This window comes from Xiphophorus couchianus, chromosome 15, assembly GCF_001444195.1.
Source record: "Xiphophorus couchianus chromosome 15, X_couchianus-1.0, whole genome shotgun sequence".
Classification (NCBI taxonomy): domain Eukaryota; kingdom Metazoa; phylum Chordata; class Actinopteri; order Cyprinodontiformes; family Poeciliidae; genus Xiphophorus; species Xiphophorus couchianus.
The window spans coordinates 1,640,840-1,666,117 of record NC_040242.1 but is presented as its reverse complement, the minus strand read 5'-3'; the positions used below and the strand labels follow the sequence as shown (position 1 = coordinate 1,666,117).

The 25,278-nt window shown below is 35.1% G+C and overlaps 1 protein-coding gene across 2 annotated transcripts in view; it reads right to left on the bottom strand.

Moving 5' to 3' along the window:
• Positions 1-165: 165 nt before the first annotated feature.
• tbc1d32 (TBC1 domain family, member 32) overlaps positions 166-25,278 on the bottom strand; it is a 67,371-nt gene continuing 42,258 nt past the window's right edge. Inside the window, exons 28-34 of one of the 2 annotated variants that reach the window (XM_028041215.1) lie at positions 22,657-22,740; positions 17,139-17,208; positions 16,230-16,345; positions 11,954-12,108; positions 10,391-10,531; positions 6,237-6,425; positions 166-630 (exon numbers count right to left, since the gene is read on the bottom strand). In XM_028041215.1, the coding sequence (XP_027897016.1) occupies positions 511-630; positions 6,237-6,425; positions 10,391-10,531; positions 11,954-12,108; positions 16,230-16,345; positions 17,139-17,208; positions 22,657-22,740 (875 nt within the window). In that variant the 3' untranslated portion in view covers positions 166-510. The remainder of the gene's footprint in view (positions 631-6,236; positions 6,426-10,390; positions 10,532-11,953; positions 12,109-16,229; positions 16,346-17,138; positions 17,209-22,656; positions 22,741-25,278) is intronic. The other variant, XM_028041216.1, reaches the window with a different exon arrangement.

Sequence of the window (25,278 nt, the reverse complement as noted above, 5' to 3'; positions counted from 1 at the left end):
TCAAACAAATGATGAAATATTTTCCTGTCTGTAAGATCAAAGCTTGTTTGTTTTTTTATTAGATGATGTAAAACCAGACAAATTGTTTTCTCTTCTGTTTTGTGTAAATGTTTATTTATTGACTTTAAACTACAAAGCAGGAGATAAAAAGAAAAAGCCCCAACATGGATTGAAAACCTTATTTTAATACTTCAGAACGAGAACATCTTCATAGAAAAACTCACAGGAATTAATATTTACACAATAGGAATAAATAAACACCAAGTTTCATGTACAATACTCCCATTATATACACATTTGTACAGATATAATCTGGTAGAGAAGCGTATTTTCTAACATAATCTTACTGCAGTTCTTTTGTTTGTTCTTTCAGATTATTCTGCACAGCTTTATTCACCAGGCAGAAAACACAGTTACATAAATATTTCACACATCTACGCTCAAATTACTCCATTATGCTCAGATATTGTTCGAATATCTCCAACTTGGCGACCAGAATGTGTGAGAGTTTCACTCTGGAGGGTTTCTGATGCTTTCCATGTCGGTCAGAACGATTTCCCGGTAGCGGCGCTGCAGCCCCATCATAAACTCCAGGTAGCTGCTGAACTCAAACCCTTTAATCGGCTCCTCCTAAAGATGGGAAATAACATTTTTGTTTTTTGTTAAGATGTTTAAAATGAAAGAGGAAATAGATGGAGAGAAGGGTCATTTGTTGTAACGTATCATAAATTATAGTCAGCGTGTTTTAGCTTTTAAGTGCCTGAGCTATAAATGTGAAATATATGCTCTATATACTTTATGGATCAACTTAAGAGCTCATTACAGACTAAACTGAGCTTTTAACTGTTTCATTTGGAGTCGTTTCTTTTAGAACGAAGGGGAAATCTTTCACTTCCTGACACCAAATCAAAGAAACAACTAGGGCTGGACAACAAATCAATAATATATAATACGTCCGCTAGAATATTTATTATACAGAATAATCACTGAACCCCACAGCATTCTGGGGAATGTAGGCAGAGGAAAGACTTCAGCTGCTCAACCTCTCACCGAAAGTTAAAGTGATTGGAATCAACTAACTCACTCGTTCCTTGGTTACCTAGCAACAACTAACTCACTCGTTCCTTGGTTACCTAGCAACAACTAACTCACTTATTCCTTGGTTACCTAGCAACAACTTGAGTAACTTGCCCAGCAGCAGTTTAAAGTTTTGCCTCTGTGCTTCACAACATAAAAACCCAACGTGGAATAAAAACTGTGACTGGAACAGGAAAAGTCGCCCCATCAGCTCGTCAGTATTTCAAACAACTAATCAATAACCATTGATATCAACTGATATGAAATGATTATATCTTGATATTTTTTTCAGTCATATTGTCCAGGCAACAGTTGTTTGGAAAAAGGTTGGAAGATGAAGGAATTGTTGACCTAAATCAAGTCTTATATTTTGCTGAAAAATTACTTCTAAGTTAGTTTTGTCTTATTTCAAGTTTGCTAAGATGTTTATAACAGAAACCAGGCGAAAAATAGGATTCAATATTTTTACAGTGTGGTCAATACAGCCAGAAATCTTAGGAAAAGCTTTAAAGACAAAAAAATTAAAACACTTAACATTTGCCTTATTAGATATGAAAATAGAAAAGACACCTATTGAAAAGATGTAGAAACATCTTGGCTAAACAAAAGCGCTGCATGGTTTTATTTGTGTCTGTCATGGCAACCGGCAATGCAGACACTGGAGCAGAGCAGATGAGTGTCACCGCCGAGCTGCAGAGGTTTCTCTGAGTGGCTCCGTCAATTATCAGCCGGACCCTGAGGACACTTAGCAGTCCGAACGAGGCGCCCGGCGTGACTCGGCCCTCACTCATTATCCGTCCCATGGCCTTAGTGGACACAGCCAGTAATCAGGTTAGAAAGTGAGGCTCAGTTTATTTTCCAGTTTGATGGAGGATTTTCTGAAAGACAACAACACCTTCAACAGCAGAGCTTCACAGAAGCTCAGCTTACGCTAAAACAAATAACATTTATTTATATTTTTATTATATATTGAATTTATTAGCAACCTGAAAGTCGTACGCTGCAAAAACACAAAATCTTACCAAGTAATTTTATCTCGTTTCTAGTGCTATCTTAGTACACTTGAAATAAAACAAAAACTTTTCAGTAAGAAATGTGATTATTTGAAATCAATAATTCCTCAATATTGATGAAAAAGCACTGGTTCCACTGGCAGATTATTTCACTTATGGGAAAATGTCTTTTAGCTGCCAGTGGAATAAATATTCTCTTTATGAACACTAAGAAATGATTTGCTTAAAACAAGCTCCTATGTCTTCCTGAAAAATTACTTGTAAGTTAATTTTGTCTTATTTTAAGTTCATTTGCACTTGAAACTAGACCAAAAACACTTTGTAAGATTTAGTTTACAGTGTATAAAACAGTGTTGACGTGTCTCACATTTCAGTTTCTGTGTGATTCATGTGATTGATATTAAATTAATCTAGCCAATAAACATTTGGACATTTTATATTGAGGTCACATTGACACCAATTTACTGTTGTAAAGCTACATTCATGTAGATTTATTTGTTTTCAATAATGAATCCCATCATTTAAATCTTTTTCTCATCTTTGACTAATGTTTGAATTGGTTTGATGTTCTGAAACACTAAACTGTGACAAATGGAAAAGAAATAACATTTTTTCCCAGCATTATAAATGTTTTCCTCCTGAAAGGTGACAGGAGCTGCTTAACGTCCCGTAGATCTTCACAATATGTTCAACATTAGCATTTAGGAGATCATTAGCTAGGCTAATTAACGTGCTAATTACTGGAGATTTCTATGATGTCTTAAAGTTGACAGCGCATGATGAACGAGTTACGCTGAAACTGAGGAAATTAATTAAAATATTAACGTTGACAGAAGTTTACCAGTTAAATTATTGAAAGAAATAACTTCTTAAAAACAGAAAGGTAGAATAAATTAAATAGATGTCAAGTAACATTATTTACTTTAGCCAATTAGCAAAAACAACAAAAGCCATTGTAGATTATTTTTATCTCGTTATAAAACAGCATCTTCACAATACATAAAATTGAACAGAAACTATTCAAATAAACACAAAACATTTAATGACTAAAGTCTTTATTATTGAACAGCTTATTGATTTAAGCGGTTTAATTTAGATTTAATAGAGCTGCTTTATTTTGTTCAAACTTCATAAATTCCCTCACTGGTTGCAAATTAATATTTTCTGATTAAATAATTTTGAGACTGAAAGGATTTAAACATGAATAAAATTCTTATTTTAATTTTGTTTAGCTGTTTAAACTTTTGTTGTACGATTAATTTTACCAATATGATAAATATATAGTGTGGGTTCAATAAATAAGATACATTTTTTTATATATATTAGTTAGAAAATAAGTAATTGTCTTTTGTGCTGTTTGGGTTTTAGAGGAGGAACCAAATGTATTTCTGTTCCATCGTCTGTGTTTAAAAGTTTAATTTATGAAGCTTTTTGGCTGAAATATAGTGGAAAAATAACTAATTATAATTCATAGGTTAGCTTGTACAGTGATGATTTTTGCACCATTACAAATTTTATTTCTGCAAATCTTACTAATACGAAGTAAATTTCTGTCAAAATTTTTTAGATTAATTTCAGGAGTTTTCTGGGAATTATATCAAAATGTAAGATTTTTTTAGTAGAGGTGGCCCTAATACACTGTCTTATATTAATATATAAAAATCAAATGACTTTAACTTCACAGTTTGAGTTGGTTTTAAGGGTTTTTGTGTTATCAAAGTGTTAAAAAGTTGAGTAAAAGGAAAACTTTCAAATCATCTGAACCAATATTTTATTCATTACATGTTTTTACCGAGAAACGTCACAATACACTGCAAAAACACAAAACGTTTGTAGTAATTTTGGTCTAGTTTCTACTGCAAATATCTTACTAACCTTGAAACATGACAAAACCAACTTACAAGATGTAAGAGTTTGTTGTAAGTCAATAATTCCTTAATATTCATGAAGAAAGTTCTGGTTCCACTGGCAGATTATTTCAGTTATTATGGAAAAATGTCTTGTTATAAGTGGAATAATCTGAGTAGAACTAGAACTTTTTCATCAATTTAAAAAAATTATTGAGCTAAATAAAACTCCTATATCTTTCTGAAAAGTTACTTATGAGTTGGTTTTATTTTAAGTGTACCAAAATATTTGCACTAGAAACTGGACCAAAAATCCTTGGCAAGATTTTGTGTGTCTGAGTTTATAGGAACGTTGTCTAGAACGTATGAACTTATAAACGTATAAGCTCACAGCGCTGGAAGGTTTCACACCAGCCCTGTTCAGTCCGGTTCGTTTGAGGAGGTGTGAATGCGCAAGAGCAGGAAGTGGACTGTAGCGCCAGGCATTCTGGGTAAATAAAACCAAAACAAATACGATAGTCCAGCACTAACAGGAAAAATATCTTGTTGTCTTTTGCCAACAAGAGAAATCAGACAACTGCTAAAATCTGACACCACTACATTTTTGTTTACATTTCATGAGGAAGGAAGGTGTGGTCAGTGTCTTTTTCAGAGGTTTTCATGTTGTTTCCTTTGGTCGTTCTTGGTGCAGCGCCCCCACAGGTGAGGAGGGGAAAAGGTTTTTCCACTTCGTTTGGTTCATGTAGCAACTGTTGCAATCAAACCAAGTCTACCAGACTAATGTGTGTGAAATCAAGAGTTTTCATAGATCTAATATAAATTAACTTAGATGTTAAATATTTTCACTCCTTTTTCACCCATTTTGTAAACACTATCCATGTTCTGTTATAAATAAAATATCATCTAAAAGCTAATTTTATTCAGCTGTTAGATGAATAAAAGATGGCAGCTCCACGTAGCCTGTGGGTCGGTGGAAAACAGAACCAACTCTTTTAGCTTTGCTGCAGTTAAACCCCATCTGGAACGAGACTTTTCCCTTTTCAAATTTTAATTTAGATGAAATATAGATATATGTCCCCCAGTGAGACAGGATGAGAGAACACCTTAATGTCCTAAAACCACATCTGTCTGGGTAAAATACTCACTTCACATTATTCCCACAGAGACGGACAGCAGGAAGATTGGATGCAAAGAGGCATGACAAAAACGTCCTCACAGTTCAACTCAGGACAGAGGAAGTGGAAGTTCCCTTCCTCTGTTTCTGCAGCTCATTAGATGAACTTCCTCAGATAAAATCTGATGTTTTATTCACAGAAATGGTCCTTGGCAGCTTGTCTGATAGCTACTGAGGGTTTCATATCAGAGCAAGTTTAGCTAAAACCGTTGAGTCCATTCATCATCTGTGTGTTGCTAACAGTTGGAGATGCTGCAATAGCTGATTATCTTTATTCATAATTTATGTGAATCAGTGAGGAAAGCTAAAACTGAAGACAAATCTTGCAGAAAACCTTGAATAACCAAGATCAATGCTACACAGAAAAATTTAATAAAGTTACAATTAATATAATTGAATAGATTGTATGACAGTTAAAACCAAAGAGTTTCTATTGGGTGAAAGATAATTAAATTGTACTTAGAAATTAGAGCTGATTGATTTTATAAAATTGTACTCCTGTTTAAATACTGGCTTGTTTTTTTGAGTATAAAGTTGGGTGAGAAAATATTATGTATTTTATAGCCCAGTCAATAACTGTTACCTTTATTTATGAAAATTGACTTCATTTGGGGTGTCTGACTGAAGATATGTTGTTGGATCATCTGTATAGAAAAACATCAGTTCTTATTTCATAATTTGCGTGTTTCTATTAAGCTAATTTATTTTCGTAATTCCAACATGTCCTATTTTCAGACGTCCAGTGAGAGAAGTTGGATGAAATGCTACATGACGCTGACTGCAGAGAAAAACAGGGATGTTGGTCGATTTGCCTGCTGTGTGAATGTAGCCAGTGGAGTGACACTCCAGACCTGAACCCAACGGAAAATCTTTGGAAAAAAAGTTAAAATTCTGTTACCTAGCAACAGCCCTGAAACCTGCAAGATCTGTAAGGAGGAATGGGCCAAAATCCATGCTGATGCAGCGTGCAACAAGTACTTATTTCATGCAACAAAATGAAAATTACTCAAAACTCATACATCGATTCTCAGACCTCCATGTTCCCTCTAAGTGTGTGAATCTGCAGAGAACCAAATACTTCTGAACTCCAGATGCTGATTAGCATCAGCTGAGGTTCTGGTTTACCTTCAGGAAGATCTGCAGCTCTTGGGACTGCGTGCGCTCCAGGATCTCAGGCTCCAGGTGTTTGAAAACAGCCACACACAGGTAGACTTGGTAATCTGGACCCATCACCACACAGGTGCAGATGTACTGGCAGATCTCGGTCCAGTCCAGATAATTCCAAAAACACTGAGTGAGCCAGTGGAGGCACATCTGCCAATTAATAAAATCACAAGATAATTTAGCATCACTCCTTTTACACTGTTCCAGGAAATAAATATGCCTTTACTTTAAAAATGAAGGCTTTAGAAGAGTACAGCTTTGGTTTCGTCTTAACTGCTTTTTGAAACAAGAAAGAAATTACTAAAATTTTAGCACATTTTTGTTCTGCTTGCGTTTAGGGCTGAATTGATTAACTAGAGTATACAGACTCAAAAAATGCCAATTGCTAAAGGAACAACATATTCATTGCAGTAATTAAGCTAAAACTGCATACATTTTATATTTAATATGAAAAAAAAAAAGATCAACTCTGCACTGCGTTGAACTTAGAAATACATTTTTAGCTGCAGATGCTGTTATTGGATTTTAGGCAATAAAATGCTCATTTAAAAAATGATTAAATAATTTGTTTATGCATCTTTAACATATCTCCATTATTGTGTAAAATGGCTTAACAGATTGAATGATACATTTACAGAATGGCAATTTTTTTATCGATTAATCGTTAGATGCAGATTGGCTGCTCTTGTGTTTTCATATCTGTTGACTTTTTTAAAAAAAGTTTTAGCTCATTTGCTGTTCCTTCATCAACTGGTATTTTTTTAGTCCGTATATTCCAGTTAACGATTAACCAGTTCATCATAATTAATCGTTCCATCCAGCCATCCAGCCATCTTCCGCTTATCCGGGGTCGGGTCGCGGGGGTAGCAGCTTCAGAAGGGAGGTCCAGACTTCCCTCTCCCCGGCCACTTCTTCCAGCTCTTCCGGGGGAATCCCGAGGCGTTCCCAGGCCAGCCGAGAGACATAGTCCCTACTGCGTGTCCTGGGTCTTCCCCGGGGCCTCCTCCCGGTGGGACATGAACACCTCACCAGGGAGGCGTCCAGGAGGCATCCTGACCAGATGTCAGGACCCTAACCCTATCCCTATCCCTATTAGGGATAGAGATAACCCTATCCCTGCAACATCCAGAGCCTTAAGGAACTCCGGGCGGATCTCATCCACCCCCGGGGCCTTGCCACCGAGGAGCTTCTCAACCACCTCAGCGACCTCGTCCCCAGAGATTGGAGAGCCCAACCCAGAGTCCCCAGACTCAGCTTCCTCAATGGAAGGCATGTTGGAGGAGGTCTTCGAAGTACTCTGCCCACCGGCCCACAACGTCCCGAGTAGAGGTCAGCAGCACACCATCCCCACTATAAACAGTGTTGGTGCCGTACTGCTTCCCCCCCTGAGACGCCGGATGGTGGACCAGAATCGCCTCGAAGCCGTACGTTTCAGCTGTTTCATCCATAAAAGCAAATACATTAAGTAGGTAAAACACAAATGTGCTAACATTTTAATGATTTCTCTTTTGTTTCAGCTGCAAAGACAAAAATAACGGTGTAGCCTCTGCTGGGATGAAGGCACATTCTGTCAAGATAAACTCTGATTAACGATTAATCACGATTAATCATTTCATCCCTAATAACAGAAAAATCGTTTGATATGGGCTGAGTTAGCAGCAAAATGGGGCAGATCACTTGAAACAACCCAGTTCAGTCTCAGTTTGCTTAGAGACTTTTGGCATGAGAACTTGCCAGTGGGAAATCCCACACTGCACTTCTGACAAATGTTTGGTTTTAGACTTGCAAATTGAAGGAGCCTCTAGAGGGCTCTCCAAGCAACTTGATTTAATTTTTGGACCTCTAGGTGGTTAACACCATAAACTGCCCACAGAATAATTTTTTGTTCCTTCCCAGAAAAAGAGAGAAAATGTGTGAAGTGTACTACACAGAACTCCGACATGTTTATCTGTTGAAACCTCTAATAAGAACCACAAGAGCCTTTAACAACCCAGGGGTTCAATCCAAGCAGAACCAAACAGAACCAACAGTGTTTCTGCACCGCAGGGTTCAGTCACCCCACCGGGAGGAGGCTGTGTAGCCGAAGCTTAACCTCACAGCAGGAAGGGACAGACAGCCTGTGCTAGTCAGCGCTACCGCTACACTAATATCCACGTTTACAACAGAAAATACAAAACGATTAATCATGATTAATCAATTGTTTATATAATCAATTCATCGTTAACTGAAGGGTACAAACTAAAAATGCCATTTGCTGAAAGAGCGACATACTCAGAGCAGTAATAAAGTCAAAACTGTACAAAGATTTAAAAAATGAATTTAAGATAAAACTTTTCTCTGTAGATATGTTTTACTCCAACCTGGTTGAAATTCTGTAAAACAAAATTAATAAATAAACCTTTTGCTACCCAGTTAATCAATAAAATAATCAGCAGATCAGTCCTATTGATGTTAGATGCATATTTACGCTGCAGATGCATCCTTCGCTACGAGCAGCGTTCACTAAAGGAATGCTGTGTTATTGCATTTTAGGAAATAAAATGTTTTTTTTCTTATTTTAAAAAGAAATGTAACTACTCATTTGCATTTTTTGATGTAATTCTAACATTGTATAAAAAAGGTAAATGAAAAATCTGCCATTTTTTTAACCGATTAATCATCATGGTAAACGATTAATCAATTACTAACATAATGGTTAGTTGCAAAACCTTTTTCAAAATAAAGAATAATGTGTCCCATAAAAAAGGTGCCTGGATTAAGTTTAAAATTCTACCTGCCTCTTTTCAAACAAATGGTTATCAATATGATGAAATGAACTAAACTTATGTCATGTAAAATGTACTTATAATGTAATAGTTTTTACACCTGAGCACTAACATGTTTATCGAAAATGAAAAAGAGAATAATGCTTCAAAGATCCGGTGGGACTGAAAACCTGCCAACAAGCACACAAACAAATATCCTGAACAAATATCACAGCATTAAGACGCATCATTTCTGAGCTACAACTTCCAATAAAAGACCGAATAACTCTGGCCATTATCGTCTACACAGAGACGAGATCATGTGGAGGTTAACATATTCGTCAGCCCAGAGATGGGGAGTTCAGATTCCTGCCGAACCGAGACGGACCGAGACGGCCGGCCGCCGAGACGCCAAAACCAGGATCAAAACAGAAAAACGTTCAAGGAGAAAAAAGCTTTTTCTGCAATGTTATCATGAAACTCAAGCAAAGATGAAAAGGAGTCAGACTTTTTAAGCTATTTTACTATTTCAAAAAGCAAAAAGATTCAACGTCAAAGCTTTTAAAATTGAATGAAGTCAGAAAAGAATAAAGAGATTGAGCTCAGAAGATGACAGACAGAAGCTCCTTCTCCTGCTGAAGACGTTACCCTCCCCTGTAAAGCCCTTCATGAATCCTAAATTAATTTAACAGAATAAAATGCTAAAATTAGCAGGGATCAATGTTTTCAGTAGTTAAAACGGACAGATTTTTTAAAACCAAATTTTAATTTAACAAATGAAGATGTTTGTGGTCCAATTTTCAATCAAGCTGTAATATTTTTCAGATCAATACATAAATATGTTGGTGTGTTAAGATAAAGTGGAGAAAAAGTCAAATTAAGAGAAAAAAATTTAACATTTTTATGGGTTGTGAATAAGACTGACATGACAAAAAACTTTAAAAATTAATGTAGCCTTATGTTATTAAAGCTAAAGTTTAATCAGTAATACTTTTATAACAAATTTATGTCAGATCATGATTTCTTGGTTAATGTCAAGTTGTCATAACTAAGACATTTTGAATAATGTCAACTTTGTATTAAAAGTGTCATAATTTACCGAATGACACTTTATGACAAGTCATAAATATTCATGAAGACTTACTTATGTTCAGTCTTATTCACAAACCGTCAAATAAAGTGTTACCCAAAAAATTAAGAAGTTGTCTGTTTCAAGATTAAAGTTGAAATGTCAACAAAACCAGTCAAACAGACTTTGAACTAATTGGATCAAAACTGAAGAAACGTTTCTTTGTGATGCAAACCAACCGACCGTCCATTTAAGAACCGAAGCAAAGCGAATCATCACATCAGATCATCTGCAGATTTTACCTGTGAAGGAGTGAAGCCAGACATCCTGAAGGCAGAATGGACCAGAGGGACTTCAGCTTTCAGCAGCATCTCCACATTATGAGCCGTGCACCAGTAGACTGGAGAGATTCCCGATTCGGCTACTTCCTGAGGGACGTGGACCTGCCGCAGCAAAAACAAATTAAACTCATCAACAGACGTTTTACTGCAGCACTGATACAAACATATGGAGGAGAAGATGTGGAGACAGCGCTGAGGACTGAGTGCATTCCTGTTTTCTGATACATTTTCCTCTTCATTTGTCAAGTTTAACCTGTTAATGACAGAAAGAGTCCAACATTCTGTAAAAACTGAGAAAAAAATAGACTGTTGTGTTTCCAAAGTGGTAATGGAGCATCACAGACAGGATGCAATGATAAAAGCTAATTTTCCACCACTATTTAAAACTGTATAATTATTCCCCTGAGGCAATATTTTCCTTTTAATATTTGATTTGTTTTGTCATTTTTCCCTTCACAGCTTTCAGTCACTTTTCTCTGTTTGGCATTTTCTGCTATAAACATGTTAAAAAATCAGAAGGGAAATTTTTTCTGTAGCAACTTGTTGGTTTAAAACCTATATTACAATGTACATAATGCACCATATATTACTGTAAGAATCTTTCATGTGTGAAAACGGGCAAAAAAAAACATTGCAACCCACTTGAATTTCAGGATGGTGGCCATTTTTCAAGATGGCCGCCTTTTTTGAGCCTTTTTGAACCAATTATTGTGACCAAATGTGATTCATTTGTCACAGTATACATTTTTGACTTTGGTCATCTTATTCATACAATTTTAATGCAATAAAATTTACAAAGATTAGATATCAAAATGGAAACTTCCAGTTTGTGAGTCTTACATCATTAGCTCTAATGGTTAGCGTTAGCTTCCGCTAATTTCTTTATGAGTTTAGTGGTTTAGTGTTAGCGTAACTAAGATTCTTGTTTATTGAATTATTGGTTAGTAAATCAAACCTTTTGGTTAGCTTTGCTCACCACTGGCAATAACTACTGCTGATTTTAGTGCAAACATATATTCTCTATTTCAACCATGGCAGCCATTTTGAAAAATGTTCACCAGAAAAGAAAAAAAGTTCAATAAAATATATTAAATAATATGTAGGTTATGATCTGACACCAAACACAATCAGCTAATCGGTGATTTTAGTGCAAAAATGATTTTTCTATTACAACCGTGGCGGCCATCTTGAAAATGGCCACCATCTTGCATTTTTCTTTTTTAAAATAATTTATCTGTTGGTTTTTTAGCACAATAAATTTGACAGGTATTATACGCCATAACCTGTTTTTAAATACATATTTCTGATAATTACTGAGTTTAAGTGATTTTATGTTTCATTAAACTGAGATAAAAGGTGGCATTAAATAAGTGTTCATTTCTTCTTATTTTTTTAAACGGAAAGGTAGTGCCATTTGTTCCTGGTTATGTATGGAGATGTTTTTTCTTGTCCTGCTGGTTACTTGTTTTTAAAGCCTGTTTGAAATAATTAATTTAGATTAAAAGCATCGTTCTTTCTCCGTACAGATGCATGAATCCTTGCAGGCCAGATGAACGCAGACGAAAGCTGGCAGGAGAGGTTGAGCAGCAGATGCAAAGATCGCTCCAGGTTTCCTGCCATGATGAGGAAAACTGTGGAGGCCAGCCAGTCGTGGCCCGGATACCCGTCCTGCAGACTCACTGCAGAACCAAGTCAAGGCTGGAAAACCGACAAAATTATCAAGACTGAATCCTTAAAATACAAACATGTAGCTTACAAATACACCCGTTCCATAAGTACGTTTATGTTACAGCAAAGTATTATTTGTATTAAAAATACCTTTTTTTGCTGTCATGTTATGGGTTCTAAACACACTTTCCAGAAAAATGATCTTTAGTTTTTGATTTTTAATAACTGGATAAAATATCAAAATGTAATGTTTAGTTTAAATTAATTAACGTGTGATGTTTTTATGCTGTAAACACTGAAATGTGCTAAACAAATAAACTTTACTTGAATATTACCACATATATTGGGAGAATAGACTTTAAAAAATATTACTCTAACATTAGCAATTTGAATTCAGAAAAGTCCTACAATAATTTCTACACTGCAAAAACACAAAACCTTACCAAGTATTTTTATCTAGTTTCTAGTGCAAATATCCTAGTACACTTAAAACAAGTGACTTTTCAGCAAGATGTAGAGGCTTGTTTTAAATCAATATTTCCTTACTATACATGAAAAAATATTTCATTTATATTATTATTTCACAATAATAATAAGTGATTATTTCACTTATTATAAGACATTTTTCCCATGTTATAAGTGAAATAATCTGCCAATTGAACCTGTAGTTTTTCACCAACATTAAGAAATTATTTACTTAGAACAAGCTCTGATATCTTGCTGAAAAGTCACCTGTAAGTTAGTTTGTCTCGTTATAAGTGAACTGAGATATTTTCACTAGAAACTGGACCAAAAATACTTGGTAAGTTTTTTGTTTTTTTTAGCAAAATAGAGAGAAAAATTGCCAAAAATACTTTGTGTTTTTAATTTAAAAACAACTATATGAGTGCTTTCAACCTGTCAATTCAACATGTCTGGACTCTAGTTTACAAAAATCTAAATAAAGGGTAAAACTGGGGTAAAAAATGTCAAATCCATAAACTAATACACTGCATTTTAATCATATTTATGATAATTACTTTCCTAAAACAAAAACTCAAGGAGGTTTTATACAACAACCATCTGATTGTCTCATATTTACTGAGGAAATTCCTTAAAATGTGTTTTTCCAGCTGCACTTTTACATGAATGTGAGCGCCTGCTGAGAGTTTCCATCTGTTCTGATGGCTGGTTAAAATGTCAGATACATGGGAGGATAGATTTGGTCGCTTAAATGTGAAGAGTCGCCATGACTCAGAGCTATGCCTCATGTTTTATGCATCTGGCATTTATTAACATGCAGGTTTTGTTTTTTTAAGATGACAGAAAATCACCGTGCCATTGTTTTAAATTAATAGGATGGAATATATTTCATTTAAAGCGTGGTTCATCATGCAATGCGGTTTGACATCTAGTTAAAGAGAAAACTTCAGTAACTTCTGCAGAAATCCAACTTCCTTCTCTTGTTAATTAAAATCTCTCTGGTGAAACGATTCGTTTCTTTTATGAACTAAGATTTGTTTTCTACAAAAACAAATCTTCTGGTGTAAAGAGAAAATACCTGAATTTAATCAGAAATCAGCCATTTGTTGGTCCAGTCCTGCAACAAATGAATGCTCTTTGAATCTCACTGACAGACAACCGTTATAAATTTGTAATGAACTCTGTCAAGACATCATTTTTAAATAAGAAATCATAAATAAAGCATCGTCCCAGAGGGGAGAAAACCCATTTTGATCTACTGCCAGGCAGCAACAGGGAAAATTCATTAAACTACTTTTTTACTGCTAATTTACAGAGTTACTTTTTATTTCCTCATTTCAAACTCCTGCTGAAGTCATTTGAGTTTGTGGAGATTTTAAAAATGTTGCTTTGTTTCAATTCATAAAACACATCATATTCTAAAACCACTGAGTGAGTACATATTTAAAGTAAATTAAAAATGTATATTAAGGGTTTTTAAATGAGTGAAAGCTCAAATTTCAGCCTGGTTTTTTAGTAATTCTCACTTTATAGTCAGTTTTAGTTCCCAAAAATTTTACTCATAAGTACAAAGTCCAAGAAATAATAGTCAGAAAGTTACTCAAATACCGAGTAACTGATCAATTAATGTTTAAAAATATTTAAAAACTGCATCATCAAACAGACCAAAATATCAAAATGTTTGTATTTTAAAAATCAAGCTGAAAATAATTCATGTAAATAATTACAAAATAATTTTTTTTAAATTTATTTTTCCCAGTACATAAATGTAAACAGTAATAAAAACTGCAGGTGTGTTTGTCTCTGGTAAATTTTTGTTTTTCACTCAGTGGGTAGAAAATCCAGAGATTTTACTCAAGTAAGAGTTAAAATAAGGCATCGTACAAATACTCCTAAAAGTATTTTCTTTCCAAAACGTTACTCAAATAAATGTAACTGAGTAAATATAAGTAGTTACTACCAAAGTTATTGTAGTCAACTAAAACTAATGAAAACTGAAGTTGAGAACATTTCCCTTAACAGGAATAAATAAAAAATGTAATTAACAGGGAAAAACAATAACTAACTTTAACAATATTGCGTGTTTATAAAACTAAAACATTCTGAAATTATAAAGTTATTTTCGTGTCTATAAATCTATTTATTAGCCTTTCGAATTGATGCGAAATTGATTTTTCCCCTAAAACAAGCAGTTTGTCATTTATCAGCAAATCAGTTGTTCATTTTTTACTAAATCTTCTATTGAGTATTTATTACCTAATCAATGTAAACATAACCACAATACGTTAACCTAAACATTGACCAAAGTATGAAGAAACTGAACAATATTAAAGCAATAACTAATAAAAACTAACAAACACACTCTAAAAACTAATTAAAACTAACTGAATTAGACAAATGAAACGTCACAACAAAATAAAACTAATATAAACTCTGGTTTCTACCCACTTGTCATGATTCTGTATCTCTGTGTTTTCTTTTGTCCATTTTATAAAGGAGACTAGAGGAGCGATGTGGCTACCGGATGTCATTTGGGACAAAAAGGAGGCTGAGCTCCTGGAGACACAGATGGAAGATAAAATGTATTGTGTTGATCAGACAGAAGCTGATCTGATCTCTGTCAACTGGGGGGTCGGTGGCATTATCAGCACCACAGGAACATCAGACTAGTTTTCAGTAGGAGATGTTGTTGTTTAATATGGAGATTTCAAGGTTGACATGGTTAATGGACGGTCTAGTTCAAGGGTGTTCATATTCTATAGCTCTAATGGCAAGAAAAGACTAAACAGGGATGGTCTGTTTGGACGGGTTGAAAGTGAAAAACTCTTCTTCTCGAATAAAGGAGCAGAGATAATGTTCATAAAGATATATCTAAATGAACCTGAAGACTTTTGTACTGATGTTCTTTAAACAGATGAGTAGATATTTCAGCAACCATCCAGCACAGTGGTGGAGGTGTGATGATGTGGGCTAAATTTATTGAATCAACCATGAGCCTAATTTTTTCAGGAGTCAAAAGTGTCTCAAACCATCAGAATGGCTAAAAAATAGAAAGAAGAAACTATTTAAGGGGATCTAAAAGATTCAGGTTTTGCGTTTCTTCGTACGTCCATTTGGGTCTCAACTGTTTCTAAAAACCCACCAACCTGTATTTTCTGTAATAAGTTCATGTTTAATGAGCCGTTTCAAAAATCTCCCGATTGTTAAATCACATTCCAAAGGCTTCACCGTTACCTAGCAACCCAAATCCAGCACATTTGGTCAGTTGGTTTTACTGCTGTATGCGCCGCAGAATGTGTTTTGTTGCATTCTTGTTGGTTGTACAGGAGGCTCCACTTCTGCTTGTCAAAGATATACGATTGTGTACTTGCGTATCCGTTTGCAGCCATTTTCATGTGTGAGTGTAAACGTTGAGTTGGGGGCGTGGCCAGCAGCAGCTTCTTTGGACTTAAAGTGACAGGACGCCCTAAAACAGCTCGAATCTTATTATCCAATAATGATTTTGTGTAAAAAAAAAACAAAAAAACATTAACGGTCATGTTTTGTTTAGACCACAGATCTATGCTAACCTGTTCAACGAAGCGGTTAAACAAACTGGCAACGGAGACTTTTTTTTTCCAGAGAAGCCTAGAACATTATTAATTTGTATACAGGCAGTTTTAAAGGATACCAAGAGCCGATGAAGTCTTCACTCTCTGTGTCGACAGGAAGTTCTTCATGTGTTTCATCAGCAGCTCCAAGCCGCTCTCTGCGTCTTCCTGTAGTACCTGGAGGTAGCAGCCATACCTGGCAACAAAAACATCACATCCACACCGGTAGTGAAATCCTCTGGTGAAGTTTTGCTGCTCCGCTTCTCCAGCTTTTCATCAGAATCGCATTTCTATTTCCCCACTGTTCCGAAAGACTAAAGATCAAACTGAATTACTGTGAAAGTTTTCAGAGCTTTTATTTTATTTCAGCCTCTATAATCCCTGATGCCAGATAGTATAAAAGTCACCTGGCAGAGCAAAACATTTCTAACAGCAACACCCAGAAGGACTCCTTAAAACCACAGTTTAATTCATGATGATAAATTTAGAGCACAATAAATCCTGCTATGTTCTCACATTTTGTTGAATTTTTTCCTTTAGTTAAATCGTTTGAATCTCCAACCGGTGTGACTAAATCAACAGTAATTTCTCTCCAAAATAGGAAAAACATTCAATAGTATGAGATGTGTGTCAGGAAATGGCTACAAGAAAAAAACTGCTCCCTGATATTCAAATCTACAGTTTAAGAAATACAAATGTGACAAAAACTGGAAGAAGAGAAATGTCTTTAGCAAAATATTTAGACAAATGCAGTAAAGTTTTTTTAACAACTGTTACATTATTCATAAATATTTCTTGTAAATTTGCTGAATATTGTTTACAGATTATGAAAATTAGTGTCTGAGAAAACTAGAATATTGTAAATAAGTCCACCATGCAGCGACATTTTGATGATTATTTGATTAATTTATTAGTCCCGATTAATCGCTTCAGCCCTACTCAAAACTCAGCAGTTTCGTTACAATAATTAAACATCTTATTCCACATACCTGAAGCATGTTTGGATTCCCAGCTGCTCCACAGACGATAAGGCAACATTTTTTATGTTTTTCTCCTCTGCTGCAACAACAAAACAATTAAAATACAAATCAGAGTCACACCGAGCACAACAGGAATATTCAGAAGAAAACTTTTCAGCATTTTGACCGTGATGAACGACAGAGTTGGCTATGCAGATGAGACCCGGCTCTACATTATGATGTCACCAGGTGACCCTGAAACATCCAATCACTGAACAGATAAATGTGTGGATGTGAAAAAACTTTCTCCAGCTGAACAGAAACTAAACTAAAGTTGTTATCTTTGTACCTAAAGAGGGGCGATGTAGAGTCAGCGTTCAGCTGGAAAACAGAGACCAGACCTGAACCTTCAGAGTCACATAAAGACGGCTACAAAGAAGAACATTTCCAGGATTAAAGGACTAATGTCTCAGCTTTAGAGAAACTCATCCATGCGTTTATCTTTAGTCGCATTGATTACTGCAACAGTGTCCTCACAAAAAATTAAACATAAAAATCAATTGTCTGAGGCGTGCTACAAAACAGCCGAAACACCGAGTTTCTTTAAATCTAGACTTAAAAACCGTTTAGAGTTGCTTTTGTACCATAATCAATCAATATATTTGATGTGTATTGATTATCTTGGTGAATTCTTCACTGTTATTTTATAGCTTTGTAGTTTTCTGTTTTTATAATATGAAGCACCTTGAACCGCCTTAGCTGTGATGTTAGCGACGTAGCGTAGCATCGGGTAATTTCACAGCGGCACTTTGGGTTTCTGTGTAGCGTTGAGTTCAGAGACGAGGAGAAAAAATTTAATTACTAATTCCTCCTCCACATGAATCGTTTTTATCACAAGATTGTTTCTTTTCCAGGTATAATATTTTCTAACAGAGCAACACAACAAGCAGCAAAGTCTCCTGCAGAGTCTGAATGTAAAAACAAAACTGTTCTTATTAAGAGGTATAATCATTGAAACATATTAGATTTTGGAAATTCAGGTTTAATGTTCTGACAACTTCAATAATCAGACAATAAACGGGGAAAAAAGTTACAACCACATCCTGGCTTTTGGGAAATATAATGATATGAGCGCAAATTAATCATCTGCAGACAGTTTATAGTCGGATGATGAGGATTTTTTAGCAATTAATATGGAAAACAATCATCCAGACGACGGCAACAGCAGCGCAAGCCTCAAATCCAATTTTTCAGAGGAAAAACGGCAATAAAAAGATAAAATGTTGGCTGGAATTTACATCTCAAAGCGATCATTCGACGCCGTTTCCATCAGGAAGCAGAGCATTAATCACACGCCATCAAATCTGGTATTAATTTGGAGAATTTTTTGTTTTCTTCCTCACATATTAACATCTCTGAGAACCTCACACTGATAGCAATTACCGTCTAATGGAGATAAATCTTCTCGTGGTTTCCATTCCCGCTCAGCGCTTTGCCCCCAGAGTCTAGTTTACCGTTTATAATAACCCAAATAACCAATATTAAACTTTTGTTTAAAGGCGCCACCACAAAAGGTGTTGCAGGGAATTCATCTCTTCTATTAGTAGCGACAAACATTTCTAGTTGTTCACTGCAGAACTCATGAAGAGAAATATCAGCAACCTGCAGCTTCAGGACGTCCCCAGACTTTATCTGTGTTCTTCAGACAAATTAAGAACGTAATATTGAAAATAATGAATCCTGCAGAATTTAAGGGCTTGGAGGAAAACGTATTCACGCATTATGCGCAACAATAAACTCCCTTAAATTAATTTGAAGACGACCGAGCTGGAGGAAACCGCATGGATTTTTCCCTGCAATCGGACCAAGAAAACTCAAAGTGCAGCGAAGAATTAATAGTTCATTTTTAAAAATAATTAAAATACAGGATTAGTTCAGATCTGTAGATTTTGTTCATGATTTTTTTAAGTTGAGGCATTGCTTTTTGAACAGTTATTCCCTCTGGTCTATTACTTTCAGACAGTTACCGTAGCAACAATGTGGATTATTTAGGGGTTGTTGTTGTTTTTTTACAACTATTAGCTGCTAATTAGTGTAGCGCCTTTCTCAACTGAGCAGGTCTGACTGCAGGGCTTAGTGTTAACCACTCTATAAAATCAGAAATAGGTACGGCATGGAGTCATGATTGGGTGGATAATTGATGCAACTGATGCAAAGAGCTTTGTTTATATTGCCATTTATTGCAGTGGAAATAGTAATGATAATAATAATGACAATAATAATAATAATAATACTAACAGCAAAAACTAAACAAAGAGAAATTGTTCAAAAGAAACAAGGACGGGGGAAAAAGAACAAACCAAAAATGAAATAATCAATAATACTTCAAAACCAAATGTAGTTCAAAAGTCCAAGAGCAACAGGAGAATTGTTCTTTTCCTTTAGATACTCCCTTAGAGTTTATTTTGTTTCCTGTATGGAAAGTGTTGTTTGGTTTTCCTGTGTGGAGAGTGTCTTTCTTTTTCCTACCACCAGGTGGTGTGTGGGTAGCTCGCCATCCTCCGTCAGCAAGCGAGTCGATGAAGGGGGAGAAAAAAAAAACCTGACCGTCGAGTAACGGATTGTCTGAGGAAGTGGATGTTACTTGTTCTCATCAGAAGGTAAACCAGGCATCAACAAAGCCCAACCTGGTGAGTATTGCAGCGGATATATTAGCGGCGCTAGTATTGCTGATACAACGGCAAGTTCAGATGGTACTTATCTCACCGCAGATCCTTGAGTTTTAGAGATGAATTCATTCAGCGATGAGTCGAGTTGGAGATTTGAGATTGTTTTATTAACAACCAACGCCACAACTCACAGTGAGCAGCAGCACAGTGGAAACCCGGAAATACATATGAGGGTCCCAGCTGTTAAAGGGACGGCTTAAAGGGAAGGTGGTTGGGGCGTGGTGGTCACGTGGGTTACATTAGCATCTCAAAAACTCAAATAGTATTTTACCAAGAGTTAGCTGTATCGCATAATTATATTTAGTCTAACGAGGAATAACACCCGTTTAAGTTGTTGTCATTAATTCACTCCAATCTTCCAATCTTTTTCTGCCACACTTTTTCCTTCCATTTAACTTTCTATGCAAATGCCTTTACTTTTTCACAGTCTGCTAATTTTCAGACATACATTTTGGATTTTCAAAATACAGGCTTAAAATATTTCACTCTTTAACGACTCTATATAATGAAATTCCCTTATTAATCTTATTAGGACTATAAGATTAAATATTATTAATAGAATATAATAGAATCATCATTGATTCATTCGAACTGCAATGTTTTCCAACCACACTTTTTCCTTCCACTTAACTTTAGCGATGACGTTTTGTGTTTTAAATTTATAAGCTGATTAAAGTGCAACACCAGGAGTTTTTTTGCAATATTGTATTTTCTGAGAGACAAAATCTTATATTTTCACCTTCTTTAAGCCAAAATCATCAACATTACAAGAAATAAAGGTTTGAAATATTTCCCACTGTGTGTAATGGGTCTAGAAAATGAACAAGTTTCATTTTTGAAATAAGTGAAATAATATTAAACATTATAAATACTTAAAATGTACCTGTAAACAACATTTATCCTATAACGTACGGTAAATATTAAGCTTGAAACTGTGACATTTATAAATGAACGAATGAACATGATGAAAATATGACTTTGGGATTTAATTTTTGACTGTGCAGTTTTACAAAATCATTTCATTTTTCATTTATTTCAAACAAGTTTTTAAAAACAAGAAAACAATAAAAATGGACAAGAGAAAACATGCATCCAAAACAAAGAACAAAATAATTAGCGCTACTAAACACTTACCTCAGTTTAATGAAATATATTAATTACTCACTCAGTAATTATCAAATAAAAATGTTATGATATTCATATGCAACACTTTTGCTAAATTGACCAATTCTTAGAGTTTTACGTAAAGCTTGAAAAGCTTAATTACCAACTTGACACTGTTTTTAATATTATTTAGAATATTTATAACACATAATATTCCAGAAAAGTGACAAATGTTTCCAAGTTGAAGCTGACAGGATACTGCAGCATGTAGTAAAAGCATGCTGCTTTCACTACATATTGTAAAAAACATTTTAATTAGGATGAATACGTAAGCAATTAGCGCTTAACCTTCAGGAAAAACTACAGTCTCCGACATTTTCTGGGTATTCACTAATTAGCTTTGTATCTTTCTGTCTAGCATCAGTCGGAGGAGCTTGTTTAGCCCTCTGGCTACCAAACACGCCAACCTGCTGACACAGTTTGCTTGTTAGACTTGTGAAACCGAACATATTTTGACCTGCGGAAGGAAAACGCTCTCAAAGTGTGAAGGATTTTTTTCCTCCATGTCTGTGAATCCACAGGGACAGCTCACATCATTCAGATGACACTGAAAAACATATCACTTCCTAGCTTTTAGGTTATTTCACTGTTACTGCGGGGATGTTTTTTACAGCAGAGGGAAAACTCCTGATGTCAAGTTGACCAAAAAAAACTTGGTGACTCGTAAAAGTATTTGTACTTCTCTCATACTTCCAGATTTTACTTCATTACAAACACATGTGGGGTTCCTCAGAATGCATCTTAGGCCCCTTTTATTTCATATCTATATGATCACAGATTATAACAAATAACGAGGTACGTTATTATCTCGTTATGCAGACGATACGCTGCTCTACATTACTATGTCACCAAGTGATGATGAATCCATTCAGAAACTTATGAGTAAAACAAATAAATGTGTGGAGGTGCCACAACTTTGTCCAGCAAATATAACAAAACTATTTTTGGACATAAAAAAGAACAAGAATCAATTAGAGCCAGCAGAGAACTTTAGTTATCGCAGGTCTGAAATCTGGATCTAGTGATGAACTTTGACCTGAACATTCAGAGCCACATAAAGACAGTTACCAAGTCGGCCTTTCATCACCTGAAGAACATTTCTAGACTTAAAGGAAAAATGTCCCAACAAGATCTACAGAAATTCACACACGCATTTACCTTTAGTTGAATTCATTACTGCAACAGTGTCAATTATTTTAATAATCGATTAATCACGATTAATTCGATTAATTGTTCAGCCCTGTGGGCCGCATTTTTCAGACTTGAATGTGTAAAAAAATACTTAAAAACCAATTACCATTTTCCACCCACTTCACAGTTATTCACTACTTGTGTTGATGGAGGTTTGTAACATGCTAAAGGTTTTGCAAAGCTACATTTTATTACGTTACTGCTCAGATCTTTGAATGTTCCCATATAAAAAAAAACACTGTCATTCCAAACACTGCATAATACGAACAAACATAAATAATATTCATCTTCTGCATAGTTGGTGTTACATTATGTATATTTTCAAGTTTTTCGATCTTTAAGATCGCAGAACAAATTACACAAAAGCTTTTATTTTACTGGTTATGAAACAGTTTGCACCAAAAGACAGTCAGAAACTTTCATTTGACAACAAGAAAAAGAAAACGAGTTGGTTCCTCTCTGACCTTTGTACTGAGCCGCAGAGAAGAAGCTTCCTGAGGCGGAGCTGGATAAATGGACCACAACTTTCTCCAGAAGGTCAGCCAGCACTGTAGAGAAAAATCAATTCATAAATAATTATTCAAGCAAAGATGCCTTTAATACATATCAGATTAGAAGTTAAATGTATTATTCAGACTACAATAACCTTGTTTTATATTCCTAAAAGCAGACTTCTGAGTAAGACAGAGACTGAATTCAACTTTGAATTAAGACTGAAATGATTAATCAGATTAATCGTGATGAATCGCAAACTAATTTAGTAGTCAATACTTTTCTTCAGCTTATTGGTGTCAGAATAATCGATTACTAAAAGTTGCAGCAGACTTTTTTTTTACCCAAAATAATCAATCATCAGAATAATTAATAGAAAAATCACTTACTAAAATAATCATTGGTCCAGAATGTATACATTTTTAGCCAATTAATTGTTTAATTGTCAGAATAATCAATAGAATAGTGAATTACTAAAATAATTGTTAGTTCTACCGCAGAATGTGTCACTTTTTTAGGTGATAAATCATGAGAATAATCAATTACAAAAATAATGTTAGTTGCATCACAAAATTAGTAATTTTTTAGCTGATTAATCAACAAATTAATCAATAGAATAATCAATTACTAAAATAATCGCTAGTTGTTCCCCAGAATCTGTTAATTTTTTTAGCCGATTCAACGATTAATCGTCAGAATAATTGATTACTAAAACAATGTTAGCTGCAGCCCAGAATATGTCTTTTTTTTTTAGTCGATCATTCAATTAATCGTCAGAATAATCAATCACTAAAATAATTCTTAGTTGCAGTTCTACTCTGAGTAAAATATTGGCTTTTGGACAACACAAAAAGCATTTTGTGAATGTTCAGCTTACAAATGAATCTGGAAATTAGGGCTCATCTGCAAAAACCAATTTTTCGCAACGTGCTCAGTCGGTTTTGCAAGCATCCTCTCACGTCAATTTACGGCTCCGGTGCCCCGACTGTCCCTGAGTAAACCCTGTCTACTTCACAGCCGGAGTCATGGACCCCAGGGCTGCGTGACAAAGCCACCCACAGTTACTGAGGATCTAACAAGGAAAATGAGATGGGGACACAAACTGATGTCAAAAGCAAAAAAAAATACAACAAGCCTCTCATAAAAGTAGTCAGAAAACAACCAAGTTGGTGCCAAAAATGCATTTATACAATTATTACCCCGACTACATGTGGGCATGTTAAGGGGAGAAGCTATTTTTACAGACAGTTCCTCATAAATATCAACACACACACTGCAAAAACAAAATCTTACCAAGTATTTTTGTAGTACCTTCTGGTACATACAGTATATCTTAGTACATGTAAACTAAGATGAATCTAACTTACAAGTAACTTATCAATCAATCAATCAAATTTTATTTGTACAGCACATTTCAGCAGCAAGACATTTCAAAGTGCTTTACATCATAAACACAGAAACACAATGAAATATAGAATCAATAATCAAAACAAAGCATTAAGTCAAGTTCCATCCATAAATTTGTAATTGATTACATTTCAAATACAATTCTAAACAGGTGGGTTTTTAGTTGAGATTTAAAAGAAGTCAGTGTTTCAGCTGTTTTACAGTTTTCTGGAAGTTTGTTCCAGATTTGTGGTGCATAGATGCTGAAAGCTGCTTCTCCTTGTTTGGTTCTGGTTCTGGGGATGCAGAGCAGAACCAGAACCTGAGAGGTCTAGAAGGTTGATACAACAACAGCAGATCTTTAATGTATTGTGGTGCTAAGCCGTTCAGTGATTTATAAACTAACAACAGTATTTTAAAGTCTATTCTTTGAGCTACAGGGAGCCAGTGGAGGGACTTTAAAACTGGTGTTATGTGCTCTATCTTCCTGGTTTTAGTCAGAACGCCAGCAGCAGCATTCTGGATCAGCTGCAGCTGTTTGATTGATTTGTTGGACAGACCTGTGAAGACGCTGTTGCAATAATCAATACGACTGAAGATGAACGCATGGATGAGTTTCTCTAGATCTGGCTGAGACATTAGTCCTTTAATCCTGGAAATGTTCTTCAGGTGATAGAAGGCCGACTTTGTAACTCTCTTTATGTGGCTCTGGAGGTTCAGGTCAGAGTCCATCACTACTCCCAGGTTTCGGGCTGATCGCTGGTTTTTAGTTTGTAGTACTTAATAGGAGTTTGGTTTAAGTAAATAAATTCTGGTTCCACTGGCAGATTATTTAACTTATAACAAGATATTTTTCCCATGTTGTAAGAGTTGTGAGAATTATATCATGAATATTAAGCAACTATTTAGTCAAAACAAGCTCTTACTTCTTGCTGAAAAGTAACTTTTTTGTCTTATCTCAAATGTACTAAGATATTTTAAATAGAAACTAGAGAAAAATATCTGGTAAGATTTTGTGTTTTTGCAGTGCATCTGCCTTGCTTATATAGAATGCTTTCTACTATTTTCTATTTTGCAGAGTGGGAAAAAGAAGTGAACCTTTGTGTCATTATTTTACATTTATAATATTACAATCTTTATGGGTTCTAATGCAGGGGAATCCGTCATTTATGCTGCTACAATAAAACAATTTTAAGGCTTTTATTAAA